Source organism: Triturus cristatus, chromosome 2_1 (genome assembly GCF_964204655.1).
Source record: "Triturus cristatus chromosome 2_1, aTriCri1.1, whole genome shotgun sequence".
Classification (NCBI taxonomy): Eukaryota; Metazoa; Chordata; class Amphibia; order Caudata; family Salamandridae; genus Triturus; species Triturus cristatus.
The window spans coordinates 1,123,773,000-1,123,793,949 of NC_140581.1; the positions used below are offsets into that span (position 1 = coordinate 1,123,773,000).

The following is a 20,950-nucleotide window of genomic DNA, read 5'->3' on the forward strand; positions in this document are numbered from 1 at the left end:
GTGATTAATCGTCCTTCATGTGCTATTATGTTTAGATCAAGAAAGACCAGACTGGATTTACTCATAGTGAAAGTTAATTTCAAAAAGGGATCTTGTTGGTTTAGCCAGATCATGAAGAACTCTGCTTCTTCTTCGTTCCCCTCCCAAATCAAAAGCACATCATCTATATACCTTTTCAATAATTTTATATGGTTGATGTGTGGGTTGTGCTGATGGAGAATCTTTTGTTTCTCAAGGTGGTATACGTAGAGTCCTGCTAAGCTCGGCGCAAATGTACTTCCCATGCTGGTACCGTGGGTTTGTTTGTACAAAGTGTCATTGAATTGGAAAAAGTTTTCAGTTAAAGCCAGGCGACAACATTCAAGAACCACATGTCTGGGTGTATGGTAGTCCCAGTTGCTTAGAAAAAGTACTTCCTCCAGGATGTCCAAGGTGTCTTGGTGTGGGAGACTGGTGTAGAGGCTCTCCACATCCAAACTGATCAGTATACTGGTTGTAGGATTGAACTCAAGGTCCTTGATTAAACTAAGGACTGCCTTCGTGTGCTGTAGGTAAGTTTCGGTGGCTTGGACCAAGGGTCTAAGGAATGCATCTGCAAACTTAGATAAAGGTTCCAAAATTGAACCTATGCCTGATACTATTGGTCTACCAGGTGGCGCCTCCATTGACTTGTGTATTTTGGGAATTGTGTAAAAATATGGGATTATGGGTTTTCTGTTTTCCAGAAAATCTGCTTCTTTTTTACTGATCCACTCGTTTGCCAAGGATTCCTCCACCAGGCTGGCAATCTTAATCCGTAGACGTTCTGTGGGGTCTTGGTGTATTACCAGATAATTACGTTCATCTGCCAACAGCCGTAGGCATTCTTTTTGGTAGTCAGGGGTATTTTGTAGAACTATTGCCCCACCCTTGTCAGCTGGTTTTATAGTTAGGTCTTTATTGTTCGAGAGTTGGTTTATAGCCTCTTGTTCGGCTTTGCTAGTATTATGAAATACTTTGATCGTTTTTGGGTCTAATTCCGTTACCTCCTTCAACACCGCTTTTTCGAATGCTAGTAATTCGATAGGAAGGTTGTGTGCTGGGGGAGTGAAATTGGATTTTTTGTGTAGTCCTGTATCCGTAGGGATACTGGTATTCGGTTCCTTGTCTCTGAAGTAGATTTCCAGTTTGATCTTACGAATAAACTCTTTTAATTCGCAGACAAGTTTGAATTTATCCAGTGAGGTTGTAGGTACAAAACCCAATCCTTTTTCCAAAACATTTGTCTGAATAGTGGTAAGAGTTATTTTTGACAAGTTCACTACTAGACTGGGTTGTTGCTCGTCGAGGGCATGTTCGGTGGTCCCATGCTCCGTGTGTGGCTCCTCTCTGTCTCCAGAGGCTGGGCCCATTGTACTTGCTGGCCTCGTCTGTTTTTTCCTCTTAGAGGAGTCTTGCCTCTCCCTAAAAAAGACTGACTCTGGTCTTGGTTCTGTGGGCCATCCCAATACGGGTAGGGTTGTTGTGGGTAAGATTGGTGAAATGGGGGAGGTCCATAGAAGAAATGTGGTGGTGGAGGGGCGTATGGTGGCATGTTTTGGTATGAGTCGCAGTACCTATATCAGCGCCACCCAGGTGCACGTATGTCAGTACTTTTCGTTTTTTTCCACGCCAGAAGCGCAGAGCCACGAAGTAACTGACGTAGTCATGTGCAAAACTAGGGCCCTGAAAAGGAGAGTAACACTAGCCTTACAAAATTAGTCTGCAAAGCGGAGAGGCATGGGTGAGGCTGTAGGTAATCTGCAGCTAGACAGAGTCTCTACCAGATAATGTGTTACCGAAGGTAAGTAACTTGTTCATCTGATAGCGACTTCTAGCTGCAGATTCCTTACCTTTGAATTAGATATCCAAGCCATACCATCCAGGCATTGGGTGCGAACCAATACCTGAAACTAGGAAGTCCTGCAGGACCGAAAGAGGAAAATTCGAGTCCCTGCGGACCAGACTGTCCAGGCAGAAATGCTTGGAAATCATGTGCAAAGACGTCCACATTGCTGACTGACAGAAGTCCAGGACTGAGACACCCCGAGCCAAGGCCGTAGTTGCAACCTTTCCCCTGGTGTAATGGCCCTTAATCCCTCAGGGGGGCTGCTTCTTAGCCAGGGAATCGAGTGAGATGGTACTTTTCTGCACTGCCCTTCCCTTCCCTTCTTAGCTCCTACCTACCCCAAAAAGAGTTGGTCGTCCACCCGGAACTCTTTTGTCCGGTCAAGGTACAACAACAATGCTGTTTTTGGCTGCAGGCGGAGGAGGCACTCCTCTTCCTTAGAGGAATGCGGGGCAGCAAAGAAGGTGGGCAGCGTGATGGATTGACTCAGATGGAACGGGGTCACAACCTTTGGCAAAAATGAAGTCCCGGTGCGAAGCACCACTTTGTCTGGAAAATACATTATATAGGGAGGCGCGCAAGACAGCGCCTGCAACTCACTCACCCTCTGGGCAGATGTAATCGCCACTAAGAAGGCTGTCTTGATGCAGAAGAGGATAGTTGTGTAAAGGCTCGAAGGGAGCACACAAGATAGATGAGGACCAAATTAAGGTCCCACTATGGCATAACGAAGGCCATGGGTGGAAACAAGTGTGCCAACCCTTTAAGAAACCTATGTTCACTAGGAGGCAAAAACAGAGAGGGTTGGTCTGACAGCTGCAGAAAAGCAGATAGAGCAGAAAGATAACCCTTGAGAGTACCCAACACAGAGCCCTGCTTGGCAAGGGTTAAAATGAATAGAACAGTGGAAAGAGGAGCAGAAAGAAGGTCAATAGACTTTTACTGTACAGTATAATTAGGCTGTCCGGAAATCGGTTAAAAACGATTGTGCCAGACAGTACCCTACCGACTGAAAATCAGCTGACCCGGTTTAAACCGAGTATCACTGATTTTTTACATATTTGTTGCACCGCTTGGCCACTTGAGGGAGCCAAAGGAGTACATACAAGAACTATACTGGAACTTGCAATGCGGAAGCAAACCCCTGGGAAACAATGTGAGTTTTCACCCCTGTATCTCCACTCTGCCTATTGCTGGAAGAATTAAGGATTCCCCCACCCCCCACCCGGAATTTGGCTCTAGTTGTGCCTCTGCTGCCAGGTGGGAATGGTGCAGGGCTAAGTGGAGTGTGCAGGACGCCGGATACCTGGGATGCTGCTATTGCTGACTGGAGACGTGCGAACTGATTGAAATTGCAAGCCTGGCTTCCACGCACCCCCACAGTCTGACAGTAGGATAGCAGAATTGATGGAACACATTTGTTTTCAATGAGAGTCACTGAGAGCAGCCGAGGGATGAGACTGCTACAACTACACTGATAAAGAAATGTTCGCCAAATCCGGGGGAGAGTTTGACTTCTAGCCCTTCCCCCTAACTTGACTCACAGGCGAGCCTGCTAAAAAATGATTGAGGAGGGAGAACGTTAAAAGTTAGACCAACTTCATGCCACAAATCCATGACGAACGGCAGCAATTTATTTCCTATGCTCTGTGCTTTTTTATGCATGCACGCTCAATGATTCATCATTCATGTTGCCACAGAAGGCAGCTGCTACTCAACCCTAACTTGCTCTGTGTTATGCCTGGCCCGGCCCTTACTGGTCTCGTTTTATTAGGGTGTACACATGGTGACATTAAGGCTAGCACCTGGAAGCTTTGAGAACTGACCAACCAGGCCCCCTGCCTGCCTGGCTGTTGTAGTTTGCCGTCTGTCTTACTGCGGCCGCACCCGAGTAGTTCACAGGTCTTTAAAAAGACCATTTACTTAACAAGGCTTTGTTGTTCTTTTGCCCCTTCTTAGAGCCCCTGCAGCTACACTCTTACATGAGCACTCTGCCCCTAAAAAACAAAGGTAATTCATTTATTTTTTCTAATTCACATGTGCGTGATTTTTTGTTGGGAATACAGTGGCAAACGCGAGACTGCTCCATACATTGTTTGCTGTATAATCACAGATCCATTCTAATGTGCGAAATCCTTGTTTAAAGCGCTATGTGCCCTGCAGTGTAAATTGTGTTGTATTTAATGTGCAACAAGCGTCTCAAGTCTGGCAATTTATATACGTTGTTTGTGGAAGGAAATGTGCAACGATTAAAACAGCCACAGGCAGCCTTTGATTTCCACCTGTATACATTTTATTTCACAACCGTTCTATAGATTTGTCTGACTACAGTGTGTTTAGTGGAATATTGTTTGATTTTTTTTAATTGGGAGTTTCTTTTCCACCCATTGGTTTGTGCATATTTGCCATTGATTACATGGTTGGTTTCCTTCGAAGGCAGTTAGAATAATCAATTGCATTCCCTGTGCAATATGCATTGGTTAGCCCGCTCATTTCGTTCCCTGAACGGCGAGCCTTCTCTGTTTTCTCTTGGCAGTTGTTTCCTGATTGTGCAGGCCACCCCTTCTGTGTTTTTCCCCCAGTCAAGTGACAGCATTGCTTCTGTTTTTTGCAGAACTATAAATATTCGGATTTTCCTTAGCTGTACATTTTAATTGCAGCGGTATCCGGCCTAAAAATGTTTGTCATGATATGATCAAGGAATACATGGTCACTCACTTGTGTTGCACGAAATTATGTAAAATAACATCTTACCATATGTGACGGTTAATGGTGTTGGCATACACTTTTTACATTCTAAAAACTGATTTGAATGTAAACGTGTAAATGCACGTGCTTTTGTGTACAGATATGCATGAATGTAGTAAATACAATTTGAGTGTCTGTGCAGATAGAATGTTCCCATCTGGTTAGGTCACTAGGTAGGTAGAACGTATGTCCAGCACAGCAGTAAACATATGTTCGTGACAGATGTGTCATGCCAAATCATTGGGGACAGTGACGTAACAAGCACATATTCTACGTCATGCCGGGTACTCCTACAAGCCCCCCCCCCACTCCCCTTTGAGACCTCCAAACTTTTATTTCATGGTGGATCTTTAGAATTTATTTTGGTATCTGATCAGGGCATTGGAGTCACCCCTTGGAGAATTTGTTAATTTCCCAATGCATCAGTTGTGCTGTCTCTCCTGTTGTATCATGTGCCCTTTTTGGTGTGACTGGTGTTATTCACATTCGCTTCCTTGAAAGTGTGTAGTTTAGGACAGTTGTCAATAGATGACAAAATAAAGCATTACATAATGGCATGTTATCTGTATGCAAGCCCCATACACAGGCCTTGTCTACTTAGTTGGCTAAACAAAGCGTTTTATTGTTATTTGAATGTTGCCCATTTGAGCACCCCTCAATGTGTGCCCTGCACATTAGCAGCCCCTCCCCATTAATGTTGGAAACTGCTTGTGTAGTCAAATATTTTGGTGCTGGCTGCAGCTCCGTCCACATGATCTGGCGGTTAAACCAAAAACGATAATTTGTAATGTTGGTGGGAAACTCAATTTTACTGTTTATTCGGTGGGATTATTGTAATAGGAGCTTTGGGTTACGTGTCACGGGGAGGGGCACTCCAAGTTACAATTAGGTCAGGGCATGCAATGCCCTGTCGTTGGTACCATTTTGTTTATTTTTGACCCCATCTTGTAAAAGAAGAGGAACTCCCAATGGGTTATTGAACAACAACATCCGGGGTTAGCTCGAGAAGTCATGTGGATGGGTGGCGTGTGCGCTACATCCAGGGGCACACTACATATGGAGTGAGAGGCACTCTAGCAGGCTCCATCGTGGCGAAACTTCGAACCAGTGTTGCGGTGGAGATTCGTCCCCCTACTTGAATCTCTTTTGCCATGTTCTGCCTAGAATGTTTTCTATGTTGGCCCCACTAACGCAATGTAGTGGAGATCCCTTTTAAATGGCTTGGTTTGGGGAGTTTTCTAGCAGACGTTTGAAATACAAATATAAGCTAGTGTGTTAATCAGCCTGCGCGGGTGTAGGCAAACATTTCAGCTCTGTCAGACAGGCAATCGTATGTTTCAGAGCCTACATTTGTCTGTTCTGTTGCTCAGCCTGGGATCAGAACATATTTTCTGTGTTTTGTGGGGTAACTTTTGGCAGGTCACCCCCTTCGGAGCTCATAACTGAGCTGGCAAAGTTATCTTAATCTGTAGAGACACCTACTTCAGTTGAGTTAATTGCGGGCCTAGGCTGAGAGCCACCACAGCAACTAGGGCCTTTTCTGTGGCTCCTGCTGTGTGGGCGTAGAGACAATTTGAGAGTGTTCACTATGTCCGGGCCTCAGCAGACTTTGGTTCTTGCTCCTCCTTTAGAATAGAAATGTTCCTTCACCAACCATGGAGTTTGAAGTCAATGAAGCCTCACTGTGGTACTCTGCAAAAGTGTTAGATCCCTACCGTAAAGGGGAATTTTCAGCTTCATTTTTGACCGCATTAATACCTCTGAGGGCATTTGCACCCAGGTCAACCAATAGGTTGCAGAACCTGTCCAAGAGAATGTCAACCTTCAGGTGCACCAGTATTGGCATGGAAAGCTACGTCAGTGGCCAGAGTTGGCAAATTGTGTACTGGCTGTTTTGGCGTTGTCAGTCTCAAGTGCCAATGTCGAGAGGGCCTTTTCACAAATAAAAGTTTACATGGGAAGGAAAGAAAGAGCATGAATGACCAAAGACTCACTGAAGAAATATTGTATGGTGTACTACAATAAGTTCAACTTGTAAAAATGTATTTGGACCTCATATACACTGTATGTACACTGTCTATACACCATGCATCCATGAAGAAAGCAAGCAATAATAAAAGCAAAGCGTTCCATAAACACTGGTAAAACACTGAAAATGAGTAACCATTGAAAAGCACTGTTTTTTTGAGGCATTGAAATCCTCTGCTCAAAAGAAAAAGGCAAGGAGAAAGGGGAGAAAGAAATGAAGGAAGGAAGGAAGGAAGGAAGGCAGGCAAAAAAGGAAGGTAGCAAAAAAAGAAAAGAAAGAAAGACAAAGAAAGGATAGGAAAAGGCAAAAAAGAAAGAAGAAAAGGAATGAAGGAAGATAGAAAAGGAATGAAGGAAAGAAAGAAAAAAAAAGCATAAAAGAAAGAAAATGAGATAGAAGGCAAAAAAGAGAAGATAAGGAAGAAAGAAGGAAGGAAATTAAAGAAGCAAAGAAAAAAGGAGAAAAGCAGAAGTGAACAAAATTTTAAAAAGAAAGAAAAAATGAAAGAAGGCAGAAACCAAAGAGAAAGGAAAAAGAAAGAAACCGGAAAGAAGAAAAGAAAGCAAGCAAAAAGGAACAAAGGCATAAAATAAATAAGGAAAGAAAGAAAAAAGAAAGGAAGAAAGGAAGTATAGTATTGACATTACACATGACCTGCAAAGAAAGCGGGCATGTAAGAAACATTTACAATAACCCGCACTACCCCACTTACTTTGTCAGTGAGATCCAAAAGATGGGTTCGCAACATACATCTGGAGTGATCCGCACTACCTCCAAACAGGTATTTGCTATTATACTTTGATCCTAAACTTGCAGAGGTGACAACAGTTGAACGTGTATAAGTTGAAGCTTGGTACTTTGGGCTTCTGCAAACCTGGCAGCATCTTTGGAGCCTTCAATGATGCTTATAACAAAGGTTAATGCTCTCAAGTACAATTTTCACTAAGAGCAACTCAGGTAGGTTTTCAAGATGTACTTTAAAAATTGAACAAAAACCAACTGCACACAACTGTGGTTCAGGATCACTGCTTCAAAGGAAAAAATAAAACAAGAGCAAAACTTACCCTTGGAAAAGAGCAGTTTTTGGATAGGTGTCCACGATTATCACAATTTCTACAGATAATATTTTTGTCTGAAGTGTAGTAACGGTTCACGCGCCTGAAAGGAGTATAGTTGCCAATCTGAGCCTTAATAGAAAAAAATGAAATCCTTTAAGAATAGAGAGAAAATTAAAATATTTTAAACACATCACCTTCTTCATTTCAGATGTGTGGTGTTTGACCAACAATATCATACAATTTTTACGAAGAAAGCAGTATATAGGTATTGAACAAGATAGTTGCAAGATTATGTGTTTATCCTCTTTCACAAGCGGCCCAGCAGCTAAGATGAACAAATAGGTCAAAAGCTGTGGGAGTGCCAACAAACAACAGCTTGGTGTCAGACGCATTGCAAGGGGCAACTGTTCGTCCATCTTGGGGGTTTACGTTGTTTCCCTCCAATGTATAGGGGTCCTTCCTACAATGGTTCTGCAAACTGGGCTAAGTACATTCACTTCAGCACTTGACTTTCAGGGCCTGTGATCGCGAGCAGTCACAGGCTGCTCGAGCTCAGCACTCAACATACACACATCCATATAATAAAGGACTGTCCAACCTAGTACTTGACTTTTAAAAAGAAAAGTATGTTTATTACACACTAGGACTACATACTACACAAATATAGTTAGGATTCAAGACAGTGTCCAGGCACTACAGTCCATTGGTACCTCTCCTTGCTACGGGCCTAGTTCTACATGGTGACTCAGGTGGATCACACCCTTTCAGCACAATGTAGCAAGAATTATGCCCAAGAGCGCAAAGTCTCTCAGTCTTAGTACAGTTCCTCATCTAAAAACATATGCAAGGCTGTTGATCAGGCCTGGTCGGACGGCACCCTGCTTCCTGCTGGCTTTGCTGCTCCCCTGCATCTGGGGCTGAGTGCAAACCAGTCGTCTGGGTTAGTTCTTCCTCTCAATTACATCTACAGCTGCTTAGTTGGTCAAAGGTGCTCCAGAGGACGCTGGGGCTTCCCTGTCCCTACTGAATGCACTGCAGCCCGACTGCCTATGTAGGTCTGGAATGTTGCAACCACGGGTCAACTTGGTCCTTGGCAGCGGGTAAGGCAACGGGTGAGTCTTACCGATGTGTGGAATGGCCATGGGTCAGGTCATGCTGCGTAGTAGCTAGGCCACACTATACCTTTAAGTTTCTGAACAGGAATCCTAGGAGAATATGTCTCCTGTCAGCACATGGACTCACAAATCACTCTCCATAGTCCTCCGCTCCTGCAGACCCACTGCATTAGGGTTGTGCTGCACCTTCCACCTCCTGGACAATCATTTCTTCAATGTTGCCAAACTATTACTATTGCTCACCAGACAGACTGGTTTCTAGGTACTCAAGACAGGCTGTCAACTCTGGCAGCAGGGTACACTTTACTTTATGCCCCCTCACCCCTGGGTAGGTGGCCTCGGTGGCAGACCCCAGCTCTGTTTGCGCAGCAGTCCTCTGATTACTGTACATAGCACTCCTTGCCTTGGTCAAAAAGAACTGGAACAACAACTGGGTAGTGGCCCCCATTTATACGGAAAACACAGCCTGGAGACATGGATCACTGTATGCACTTTCAGAACCGGTTTAATGTGCATATACTGTCCAGTATCCTCTTCAGAATGCTATCCAGATACAGTATGTGTCATAGCGATGTTCCTCACAGCAAGGAGACAGTATTTTTCAGCCTGGAGCACCCACAACTGAAGCAATAAATCTTCAATGTACAAGAACAAAACAACGTATTTAGTCACACCAAGCTGCAGAGGCCGTACAATGAGTTTGATCATACTCAGAATACAAATAATTCAATATATTGTTTGAACACTAGTTAGATACTCCTGAACTCAAAAAATCATTACACACTGATACACTGGAATATGATGGATACTGTTGACAGGTTTCATCAAACTGACTTCTTAAAGGCTGTAAAGACAAATAATTACACAACAGGTATAAAACTAATTAAATGATTTAAGAGGAGAGGTAGGAGAGCCAAAATCCAAACTCCCTCTTTGAAGTGCCAAAAACAGGGTTGTTATAGTCAGTGCAAAGAAAAGAATAGAGAGCACATTCCTGATTGGGTGTTTCACCTATTGTATAATTATTCTGAAATCTTTTCTCTGTTTTCTTTCTTGGTCTCCTCTTCAGTGCACGGCACTTATGACACTTTCTACTGGTCAGGGTATCTAATGTAAGATCAGATCATTAGTGTCTAGTACATTTATTCTTTTCTTTGCACTGACCATATTCACCCTCTTTTTGGCACTTTAAAGAGGAAATTTGGACATTGACTCTCCTATATCTTTTTTTAATCATTCAATTCGTTTTATGCATGTTGTGTAATTATTTGTCTTACAACCTTGAAGAAGTCAGTTTGACTAAGCACTTATAAGTCGTATTCATCCTATTGTGATGAATTTAACAGTAATGATTTGCTGAATTCAAGAGTACCTAAATAGTGTTCTACCGATATATTGGATTCTTTGTACTCTTTATGTGATCAAAACTTATTGCTCTGCTTTTGCATATTGGTTGAACATATCTTGGCGTGAGCAAACACTGTTTTGTTCTTGTACATCGGCCGACAATTACTTTTATCACTTCTCAATGGACTTTTGTGCCAGAATATATTTTGAGATTACTTAACCTTCATTGTATCTATATCGTTTATACATTGTAACCTGTGCGCCAGACAACCCCTGGTGAACGTGAGCAATACATTTCTACCAAAGCTGAAGCCTAGGCCACTCATTTCTTGGGTCAAAGGACAGGGACCCTAGGGAAAGTATGGATCTGGTCATTAGTTTTTGTCAGGATAACAACTGGATTTCACAGGCCCCTGCGAATATTTCCAGAATTTTGAGGAGGCACTGGCAGATAAACAGATGGTGAAAGTCCCAGAGCTCACACAGTGAATCCAAAGAACTAATAACTCTATTGTGCAAAACTAATACTGAACTGGTGGTTAATGGAAGCCTCACCCAACTTATCAACATGGAAAGCCAAGTAGATACCAACAGAATATAGCCCGGAAGTGAAAAACGATGTAAACATGTTCACATGAAGCCTGAAAACTGAAAAAATAAATCAAAGTAACAGTCCTTTGGAATTTTATATTTGGAAAAGCTGGAAGAAGATAAGGTCAATCACACTTCAAGCCATAGAGCTGGCTATGTGTTTGCCTCCTCAACAAAACAGCTAAATCAATTTATACTAATACCTCAACCTCCACCAACAGTATTCATTAGGCAGTACTGCGCACATACACGACTCCAGCCCACAAATTTGACAAAACATTTGGCTCCACAACATATCTATATTGTCTCACCAAAATACATATCAACCAACCTTCAGTAACAATCTTTCCACTGTAGGTGGCGCCAGAACAGTTTAAATATCTCTCCTGCGCCAGCAGGTGGCACAATGGCTTTGACTCTTCCCCAGATGTTAAGTCATGGTGCTGTATAGGGTGCCACCCCAGCCCTCTGATGTTAGTTCCCACCCTTTTAACATGCCCTTAGAGGTGGAGACGAGACTGAAAACATAGAAGGAAAGCAGTGCAGGAAGAAACTTGAACATTATGAAACTTGCCATACTTCTCCTCAGAAGGGAGAACAATGTGCGTTGGTGAATATTCTGTTCGTAGAAATATCTATCAGAAGAATTAGTTACTTAGCTCCGGGAGCAATCTTTGTGGTGGACACTATGTGTGGATTCCTCAGCTCATGGATCAATAACACAGCAGTACACCCCAGGAAGAAGGCATGAGGAGATAACACAGCAAACAAACAACCCAGCCACACAAACACATCACATGTCCTACCTAGCAGACTACAAAGGCACTGCAGTAACATTGGTCAAAGATGCAGCCAAAACCTGTATTACAGACAAATTGATGCTCCTGACAGGAAAAACCTGAACACTATCAGAGAAATGGGCTTCTGCCTTGTCAAATGGACAAAATCACCCTCAGTGCCACTTACTCCTCAACCATTTTTTTATGCAGAAAACAAAATACCAAGAATCTTTTTGTGTGTGCTCCACCATCCTTGAAACCAGGTCCTCTAATAAGGGTTGACTACTCAGAACATTGTCATGATCAAGCAATGACTCCCAAAATCCAAAAACAAAAACCACCTCACTCCTCTCTGAGGAAGGATGTGTAGGCATATGAACTATTGGCAAAGGAATAGGGAACACTATTGAAATAAAGGAATCCAACAGCAGCAAATGAAGAGATGGAAAGAAGAAAAGTGCAGATAAACCATCCTACAAGCAACCCTCTATATGACTACCATACGTATTCGTCAGAAACTATAGTCAGAAAGGTAAGATGCTTGGGCTTGAGCCATAAACACATTGCAGAAGCAAGAACTAGAAAAAGCTTGTCCTACAAAAGTGAAAATGCAAATAAAGAAAAAACTCCTGCAAATGTTAGCTCATCCCTAGCGACCAAGAATCATAACACAACTGGCAATGGCACTCAAAGACTAACGTCTCCTTTTGGTGGCCCAGAAGAAAACAAGACAGGCAACTGCCAAAAGACAGATTTGGCAGAAGGGCAGCGTCCAACTAACATAACTGTCAGCTCCCCGGGTGGCAGAGCAAGATCCAAGGAAATCACAGATTATTCTCAGATATTAAACTTGCCTACTGGAGTTCGAGATGATAAACCTGCTTCTCAAATAGCCAGAGAAGAGTTACCTTAAACAGAAGCTGATGATGAGGACACATAGGAAACTGTACTGGAGCTGCATGCTAATTTATCACCTGTCGACCCAGCGCAATTAAGGACATCAGTACATAGTCCCAATGAAACTTTCTCCAAACATGTAATCAATAGAAAACTTTACTCATGAGGAATGCACCTTCACAGATCCCACAGCAGAGGGGTAGAACAACGGTACTAACAGTGTTTATGAAAGTCAAGCTAATAACCACGGGGTGCCTTGCTGTGCAAGGATAGAGTGGACTTTTGCAGATAGGAGGGAACTCTTGTGATCAAGGTGACACCACCCGAGATTGTGTGCCCTCTTGTATAATTATTCTGCCCTAGAGATTTCACACCACTTTGTGTGTTGGCATTGAGGCCTGAAACAGGATTACGTCCTAATAGCAGCGGATCCTCTGGGGCATTGTGACGGGGGCAGGATAGGTTCTAAAGGGGCAAGGTATTAACTTCAACACCATGAAGCAAAGACAACAGAGAGGTCCAAGTAGAGAATATGGAAAAATGTAGGAAACTCCCCAGCACAAGTGGCAAGAACATGCCAAGAAAATATGTATAGACTCTAACTGTTAGGAGTCAGTCATCATTATCCATTTCATAAAGCCCGCGAGTACCAGCATCCTCGATCCGAAAAAGTGCACCATGATCACCAACATGACTGTTTTAAGACATGAGGAGTTGATGCCACTACAAATGATATACCAACAAACTGGAAAAATTAGAAAGCCTTACCGGAACATAAATGCAGAGCCAATGAATAGATCACCCACTCAGTAGCGCCAGTGAATCAGTTCTTAACCTCAGGCCAACAGAACCGGTGTCAGAGACAAAAATCAGAGGACCTCTTCCAGGAGAAAAGATCAAGGATATGAAGACTAAGCTAGGATGAGAACCCCACTAATCTTGGACTGCAAAATAAACAGTAGCAGGAGGAAAGCCTGATTTGTTGGTCCCAGGAATCACCTTGCACTTGGACATTCTACGACTCTGGACATGCACAGATGCTGCACTGAGCCAGGAGAGTTTGGGGATTGGATTAGAGAGCTCAGAGTTTGGTTTCCAGGGTCCATTATAGCCCTTTATGACCTGGCCCAGATCCATCAAAGGCCCATTAATGGTGAAGCACTGAACAGCAGTGTAGGCGGCCGGATGCACTTGTGCCTCTTGATAATAGGTGAAAAAACAAAACCGGGTTTTGGCTCAAAAACTCAGCTGAACTGAGCCCAATATACTAGAAAAACAGAACAAAAAGTTCAAGCTAAGACTCACTCAACCTAATGCTTTAATAACTCCTAATACAAAATGAAACATGAGAGGAGGGTTTTATAAATTTCCTTATTATTTGACGGAAATGATTTTAATTAATTTCACATTTCAAAATGATTTTGCGCTACAACATTGCTTCATTGCGCTTAGATCTTATATACAAATCCCTATCTAACATAACATATAATACATCAACATATTATTAATGATCCCCTGGGTGACTGAAACAAACATACAAACACTCCTCAAACACTCATGGCCATTATACTTATGCATACACCAAAGAATACACACACTATATAAAGAACTGGGTCCTTGTGGCAACCTTTCTTCTCTAGTAAATTGATTACAACTCAATTTAAACATCAAGAAACATTCTGTTTTTTCGTTGACACAATGAAGTTACAGATTATTTTTGAAACACACAAGAAAAACAAAAATATCTTATAAACGGTGCGACACAAGGACCAAACTGGTCGACGCGTTTCGAACCACTATATTTTGGGTTCTCCTCAGGACCAACCAATTTCTGCAATAAACAATAAGAAATACGTTTTAGGTATAGTACTGTGACTCAGAATTCCTACAATGCACCACAAAGGCCTCACATAACCCACCTTGGAATTGGAGATCTATCTGCCTGAAATGTATCCAAATCGTTTCAAATGATGAGGAACCTAAACAAGAAACCATTTGCATTATCGTTTCCTACTTGACTATATCAGGCTATACATGCAGCACAGGACGGACAACAGACTTTTGGACAAAACAATGGTACTAGCTCCACTTACCGGATCAGGGGAACGTGCCCTCTTTTCCGGCTAACAATGCTTATTTGATACTGGCTTTTCTAAAATGAAGGAAAAGAGCTACGATTACTAACGTCATTCACGTTCAAAAGCCGAAACCAAACCTGCCTTGCGAAGTGGAAAACTTACTTAAGTGAGTTCGTAAGTTCATTTCAAATGGGGTGCCCGCGCCGGGATCTAAAAGTAAACAAAGCGGTGTAAGTCGTCGCAAATTCTACTTCAAAATCCATACTTAAGTCCTCTAAGCTTCCGTGCCCCTAGTGTTCTTTCCTTTTTCGCCTGCGAGCTTACCGAGAGTTCACCTTTCGTCGCTCCATGTACGTGTCAAACCATTAGTGAGGTACACTTAGCATTATGGGAAATGATGACGATTTAAACCAACAAAAACTACCAGAAGCCAGGGGATTGCTGGTAGATGTAGTTATACTTGGCAGCCTTCAAGGTGTATTTAGAAAACGTGGCGCGGATTTGAAAAAGTGCTTGGGACACTAAAGGGTATAGGCTCTTCAATCGAACGATAGTGAAAACGCGTGGTTGTCCACACAAAACGCCAGGTGGCTGCTGGGCAATGTGGTTCGAATTTCACTCTTTTAAGGGTATTTATGGTATGTGTTAGAGTATACGCAGAAACAATTTCTAGCGTGTCAAACAGCGGAAGGCATTCCAAAAGGGGTCAGAGTAGCTGCAAACAAATCGGCACTGTAAACAAACTATTAGAAACGTACTCAGTTGACAGGAAATCCGTACATTGTTTGTTACATTGGACCAGCAGGACGAACAGGAAAAACAGTGGTAACAACTGGACGATGTTGTTCTCAAATTAAACAATTGGTCTGAATATCTCCGCTACTTCATTCAGGCCGTTAATCGCCGTGTTAAATTTCATAATGAGTAATGCCTCACGTTGGCTTAATTGGCCTTCCAAATCGCCTCCACGCGGGTCTCTTTCAATCTTGGACAAAACTGTCCATTTCAAATCCTCCTCACTGTGTGTCATTGTGGCCCAGTGGTTGACTAATGGGGCATTTTCCACTCGTCGTCTAATCCTAGATTTATGCTGGATGATACGTTGTCGGACCTCCTGGGTTGTCTTCCCAATATACAACTTTGGGCAAGGACAAGTTATTGCATAGACCACATTCTTTGTTTTACAATTGCTAAACGTGTTATGCTTCCAGTGGGTGGTATTGAAAGAAAAGACATCACCCTCTATAGTCTGCTCGCAACTAATGCATGTTCCACATTTGTGGTGACCAACAACTGGCGGTAAATTCAGCATGCTCCTTAATGTCCGCTGTTCTTGTTTTGGTAGAGCAGCCCGGACTATGTAGTTGGCTACACTTTTCTCCTTTTTATACGCAAACATTGGAGGGGTAGAAAATTCTTCATGGAGGTCCTTAATCAAATGCCAATTGCCTAGGATGAGTTTCCGGAGTTGGTGACTATTAGGGCAGAATGTTGTTACACAGACTGGTCTATTGCCCTTATTCCTAGTTTTTTGCTCCAACAATGTCTCTCTTGGTGTCCACCAATTCGCAAGAACTGACCATAAGGTAGATTTTGTCTCAGACTGCGAGGGTGGTTGCTCGTATAATGTAGTGCCTTATTCCGATCTGTCTGTTTTCTGAAAAGTGTGGTTTCTAGCTCTCCATCAGAAGCCACTACCTTAACATCCAAAAATGTAATTGATTCGTTTGACGAAACACTACTAAATTTGATGTCATTAGATCTTTCGTTGAGCCAACCAACAAACTCGTCCAGTACTTCCTGTGTGCCAGTCCAAATAAGGAAAATGTCATCAATATAGCGCATATAGTTGGAAATGTTTGCAACAAATGGGTTGTTGTTGTATATGGTCAGTTCTTGCGAATTCGCAGGAACTGCACAAAAAAAGAGGAATACTTCACGCATGCCAACAAATTAAGAGATCGCCTTCTTGAGAGGGGATACCCCAAGAAACTACTCAAACACTCTTTGAAGAGAGCTTGGTGGACACCAAGAGAGACATTGTTGGAGCAAAAAACTAGGAATAAGGGCAATAGACCAGTCTGTGTAACAACATTCTGCCCTAATAGTCACCAACTCCGGAAACTCATCCTAGGCAATTGGCATTTGATTAAGGACCTCCATGAAGAATTTTCTACCCCTCCAATGTTTGCGTATAAAAAGGAGAAAAGTGTAGCCAACTACATAGTCCGGGCTGCTCTACTAAAACAAGAACAGCGGACATTAAGGAGCATGCTGAATTTACCGCCAGTTGTTGGTCACCACAAATGTGGAACATGCATTAGTTGCGAGCAGACTATAGAGGGTGATGTCTTTTCTTTCAATACCACCCACTGGAAGCATAACACGTTTAGCAATTGTAAAACAAAGAATGTGGTCTATGCAATAACTTGTCCTTGCCCAAAGTTGTATATTGGGAAGACAACCCAGGAGGTCCGACAACGTATCATCCAGCATAAATCTAGGATTAGACGACGAGTGGAAAATGCCCCATTAGTCAACCACTGGGCCACAATGACACACAGTGAGGAGGATTTGAAATGGACAGTTTTGTCCAAGATTGAAAGAGACCCGCGTGGAGGCGATTTGGAAGGCCAATTAAGCCAACGTGAGGCATTACTCATTATGAAATTTAACACGGCGATTAACGGCCTGAATGAAGTAGCGGAGATATTCAGACCAATTGTTTAATTTGAGAACAACATCGTCCAGTTGTTACCACTGTTTTTCCTGTTCGTCCTGCTATTCCAATGTAACAATGTACGGATTTCCTGTCAACTGAGTACGTTTCTAATAGTTTGTTTACAGTGCCGATTTGTTTGCAGCTACTCTGACCCCTTTTGGAATGCCTTCCGCTGTTTGACACGCTAGAAATTGTTTCTGCGTATACTCTAACACATACCATAAATACCCTTAAAAGAGTGAAATTCGAACCACATTGCCCAGCAGCCACCTGGCGTTTTGTGTGGACAACCACGCGTTTTCACTATCGTTCGATTGAAGAGCCTATACCCTTTAGTGTCCCAAGCACTTTTTCAAATCCGCGCCACGTTTTCTAAATACACCTTGAAGGCTGCCAAGTATAATTACATCTACCAGCAATCCCCTGGCTTCTGGTAGTTTTTGTTGGTTTAAATCGTCATCATTTCCCATAATGCTAAGTGTACCTCACTAATGGTTTGACACGTACATGGAGCGACGAAAGGTGAACTCCCGGTAAGCTCGCAGGCGAAAAAGGAAAGAACACTAGGGGCACGGAAGCTTAGAGGACTTAAGTATGGATTTTGAAGTAGAATTTGCGACGACTTACACCGCTTTGTTTACTTTTAGATCCCGGCGCGGGCACCCCATTTGAAATGAACTTACGAACTCACTTAAGTAAGTTTTCCACTTCGCAAGGCAGGTTTGGTTTCGGCTTTTGAACGTGAATGACGTTAGTAATCGTAGCTCTTTTCCTTCATTTTAGAAAAGCCAGTATCAAATAAGCATTGTTAGCCGGAAAAGAGGGCACGTTCCCCTGATCCGGTAAGTGGAGCTAGTACCATTGTTTTGTCCAAAAGTCTGTTGTTCGTCCTGTGCTGCATGTATAGCCTGATATAGTCAAGTAGGAAACGATAATGCAAATGGTTTCTTGTTTAGGTTCCTCATCATTTGAAACGATTTGGATACATTTCAGGCAGATAGATCTCCAATTCCAAGGTGGGTTATGTGAGGCCTTTGTGGTGCATTGTAGGAATTCTGAGTCACAGTACTATACCTAAAACGTATTTCTTATTGTTTATTGCAGAAATTGGTTGGTCCTGAGGAGAACCTAAAATATAGTGGTTCGAAACGCGTCGACCAGTTTGGTCCTTGTGTCGCACCGTTTATAAGATATTTTTGTTTTTCTTGTGTGTTTCAAAAATAATCTGTAACTTCATTGTGTCAACGAAAAAACAGAATGTTTCTTGATGTTTAAATTGAGTTGTAATCAATTTACTAGAGAAGAAAGGTTGCCACAAGGACCCAGTTCTTTATATAGTGTGTGTATTCTTTGGTGTATGCATGAGTATAATGGCCATGAGTGTTTGAGGAGTGTTTGTATGTTTGTTTCAGTCACCCAGGGGATCATTAATAATATGTTGATGTATTATATGTTATGTTAGATAGGGATTTGTATATAAGATCTAAGCGCAATGAAGCAATGTTGTAGCGCAAAATCATTTTGAAATGTGAAATTAATTAAAATCATTTCCGTCAAATAATAAGGAAATTTATAAAACCCTCCTCTCATGTTTCATTTCGTATTAGGAGTTATTAAAGCATTAGGTTGAGTGAGTCTTAGCTTGAACTTTTTGTTCTGTTTTTCTTGATAATAGGTGGCTGCTCCCCCATGCTCACTGATGTTCTGCATACTGTCTTCCAGCCATCCAGGGGACAGGATTTGACAGCGGGATGGCTGAATTGGTAGCAGCTGTGTATACAGGGAATGCTGCCCTGGTGCATCCTGCTTTTGCACCGAGATCCATCAGGTAAGGCTGCAAGCTGTTGAGCTGTGACAAAACTAGGTCCATACAGGAGACCTGAAAACACGAAGCAAGTCTTCTGCCCAAGCAATTTGTCATCGTTTGGCTGACTCACACTGATTACTACTACCTGACAAAAAAGGGCCTGTCTTCCACTTACCTCTGTTTCCATCTTTGATGTGGTGCTGGACTCTTTCTATCAGCACGAGAGGTGTGAGAGGCAAATTGGGTGAAGCTTAGGTGCCGTGTGGTTGTGGGCATGGAGTCCAACACAAGTACATAAGGGTATTGACGGTGTCAGCAGCTAATCAGTAGTGGGCACCGGTCAACAAAGTGACATAGAGCACTTGAGGTGCAGACTGTGCCCTCAAATAAAATTAGTGGTTGTACAATACAGTTTGTTTACCTTGCAGTCGCTGGCATAGACTAAATGAGCCAGGTTGATTACGGCCAGGATCTATGACTTAAAAAAGGACTACAGATGAATGCCATTTTTAATGATTTGATACATGTGAATACAATCTTTTAGAATAATTTTTCAGAAGTCTGTGATTTTGTAAGTGATTTTATCATTATTGTACTGAGTTTTCATCAACTTAAACAATAATCATATTACTACTGTTGCACTTGAACAGATGCGGTGACTGGAGTTGGACCAGACTGTCACACAACAGCCCCAGACACCAAAGGTAAGGCAGAGGATTCTCCCTTGGGAAACTTGGATGGAGCATGGCCTGACATCCAGTTAGTCGATCAGGTCAGAGAGTGTTCGGTGTATTTCAAAATGTTTTTTTTAAAATGGCCTGATTGGGTTTATTGTCTGTTCTATGTATATTAAGTTTTAAATAAGAAGTATCATCTGGGCTGGTGATTAAGGATAACATGGATTTGGGTACAACTAGGGAAGTCCTGGGGTTTAGGAGTTAGATGTGTGCACCATATTTCCCCTGCAATGTAATTGTGTCACTCTTGTGCGGTATGGCAATCTTACCATGGTGGTAAAGGTATCAAAATTACTCCAGCTGCCAACCTGCTCTGTGGGATTCACTACTACTTATCTACACTAATTTCATCTAGATTACCTGATGTTGTTCCTATGTTTAAGTATTAATATGGCAATATGTGTTTGCAGGATGAATCAAAGCTTGCTCTAGTGCCAACCTGATGCAGTTCAAGTCTTTGTCTCCAGGTTTTGAATTAAGCTTTGGTTTGAAAGTGATAAAAAGGTACTGATTTGGAGTCTACTTTTGTTAAAAAAACCAATCAACAGCTTCTATAGCCCGACAACTGAAGGCCCACCAGGGAAATTTTGCACTTAATCCTCAATACAGAGGACTACCCGATCCCGCCTATAACCAAGACTGCTATGAAGTGCTACTGACTGCCTGCTTGAATTCACTGATAACACTATATGAAGACTACAGAACCAAGGACAATGGTCATGCAAACCTTGCTGCTCCCTTTTGGGCTCCTCCCAAGTGACTATGCAGAGGTCATCAGCATATACAGTACATCCCCCTTCCACGACTACGACATGCGACCCTGGTAGCGAGAAGACACCCAGCTCCCCGATCACTCGATCGGTCTGGCCGGCCCTCCGTGCTGCAAGCCTGTTTGGTTGCTCATCGTATGGCTGTGTCAAGATCAGGAGCCGGGAAAGGACAGTAAGTGGGTGACAGAATAATACATTACAATCCTGAGCCTGCTGCCACGGTGGAATATTCATGATCCCAAATCATATTTGAGCAGAAAGAACTATGCAACAATTTATATGTGCATGGTCCTGCAGCACTGAATGTCACAACTACATTACTCATCTCTCTATAGCAGGTCAGGCCATGCCGAGCCCGACAAACAAATAATGCCTCATCCTTTTTATTTAGCTTCTACTGCCAAA

The 20,950-nt window shown here is 42.6% G+C and overlaps 1 protein-coding gene across 3 annotated transcripts in view; it reads right to left on the reverse strand.

The window, feature by feature from the left end:
• The window catches only part of ZCCHC7 (zinc finger CCHC-type containing 7), a 160,205-nt gene that overhangs the window by 59,346 nt on the left and 79,909 nt on the right, over window positions 1-20,950 (reverse strand). For all 3 annotated transcript variants that reach the window (XM_085636533.1, XM_085636534.1, XM_085636535.1), the window contains exon 4: window positions 7,709-7,831. In XM_085636533.1, coding sequence (XP_085492659.1) covers window positions 7,709-7,831 — 123 coding nt within the window. The remainder of the gene's footprint in view (window positions 1-7,708; window positions 7,832-20,950) is intronic.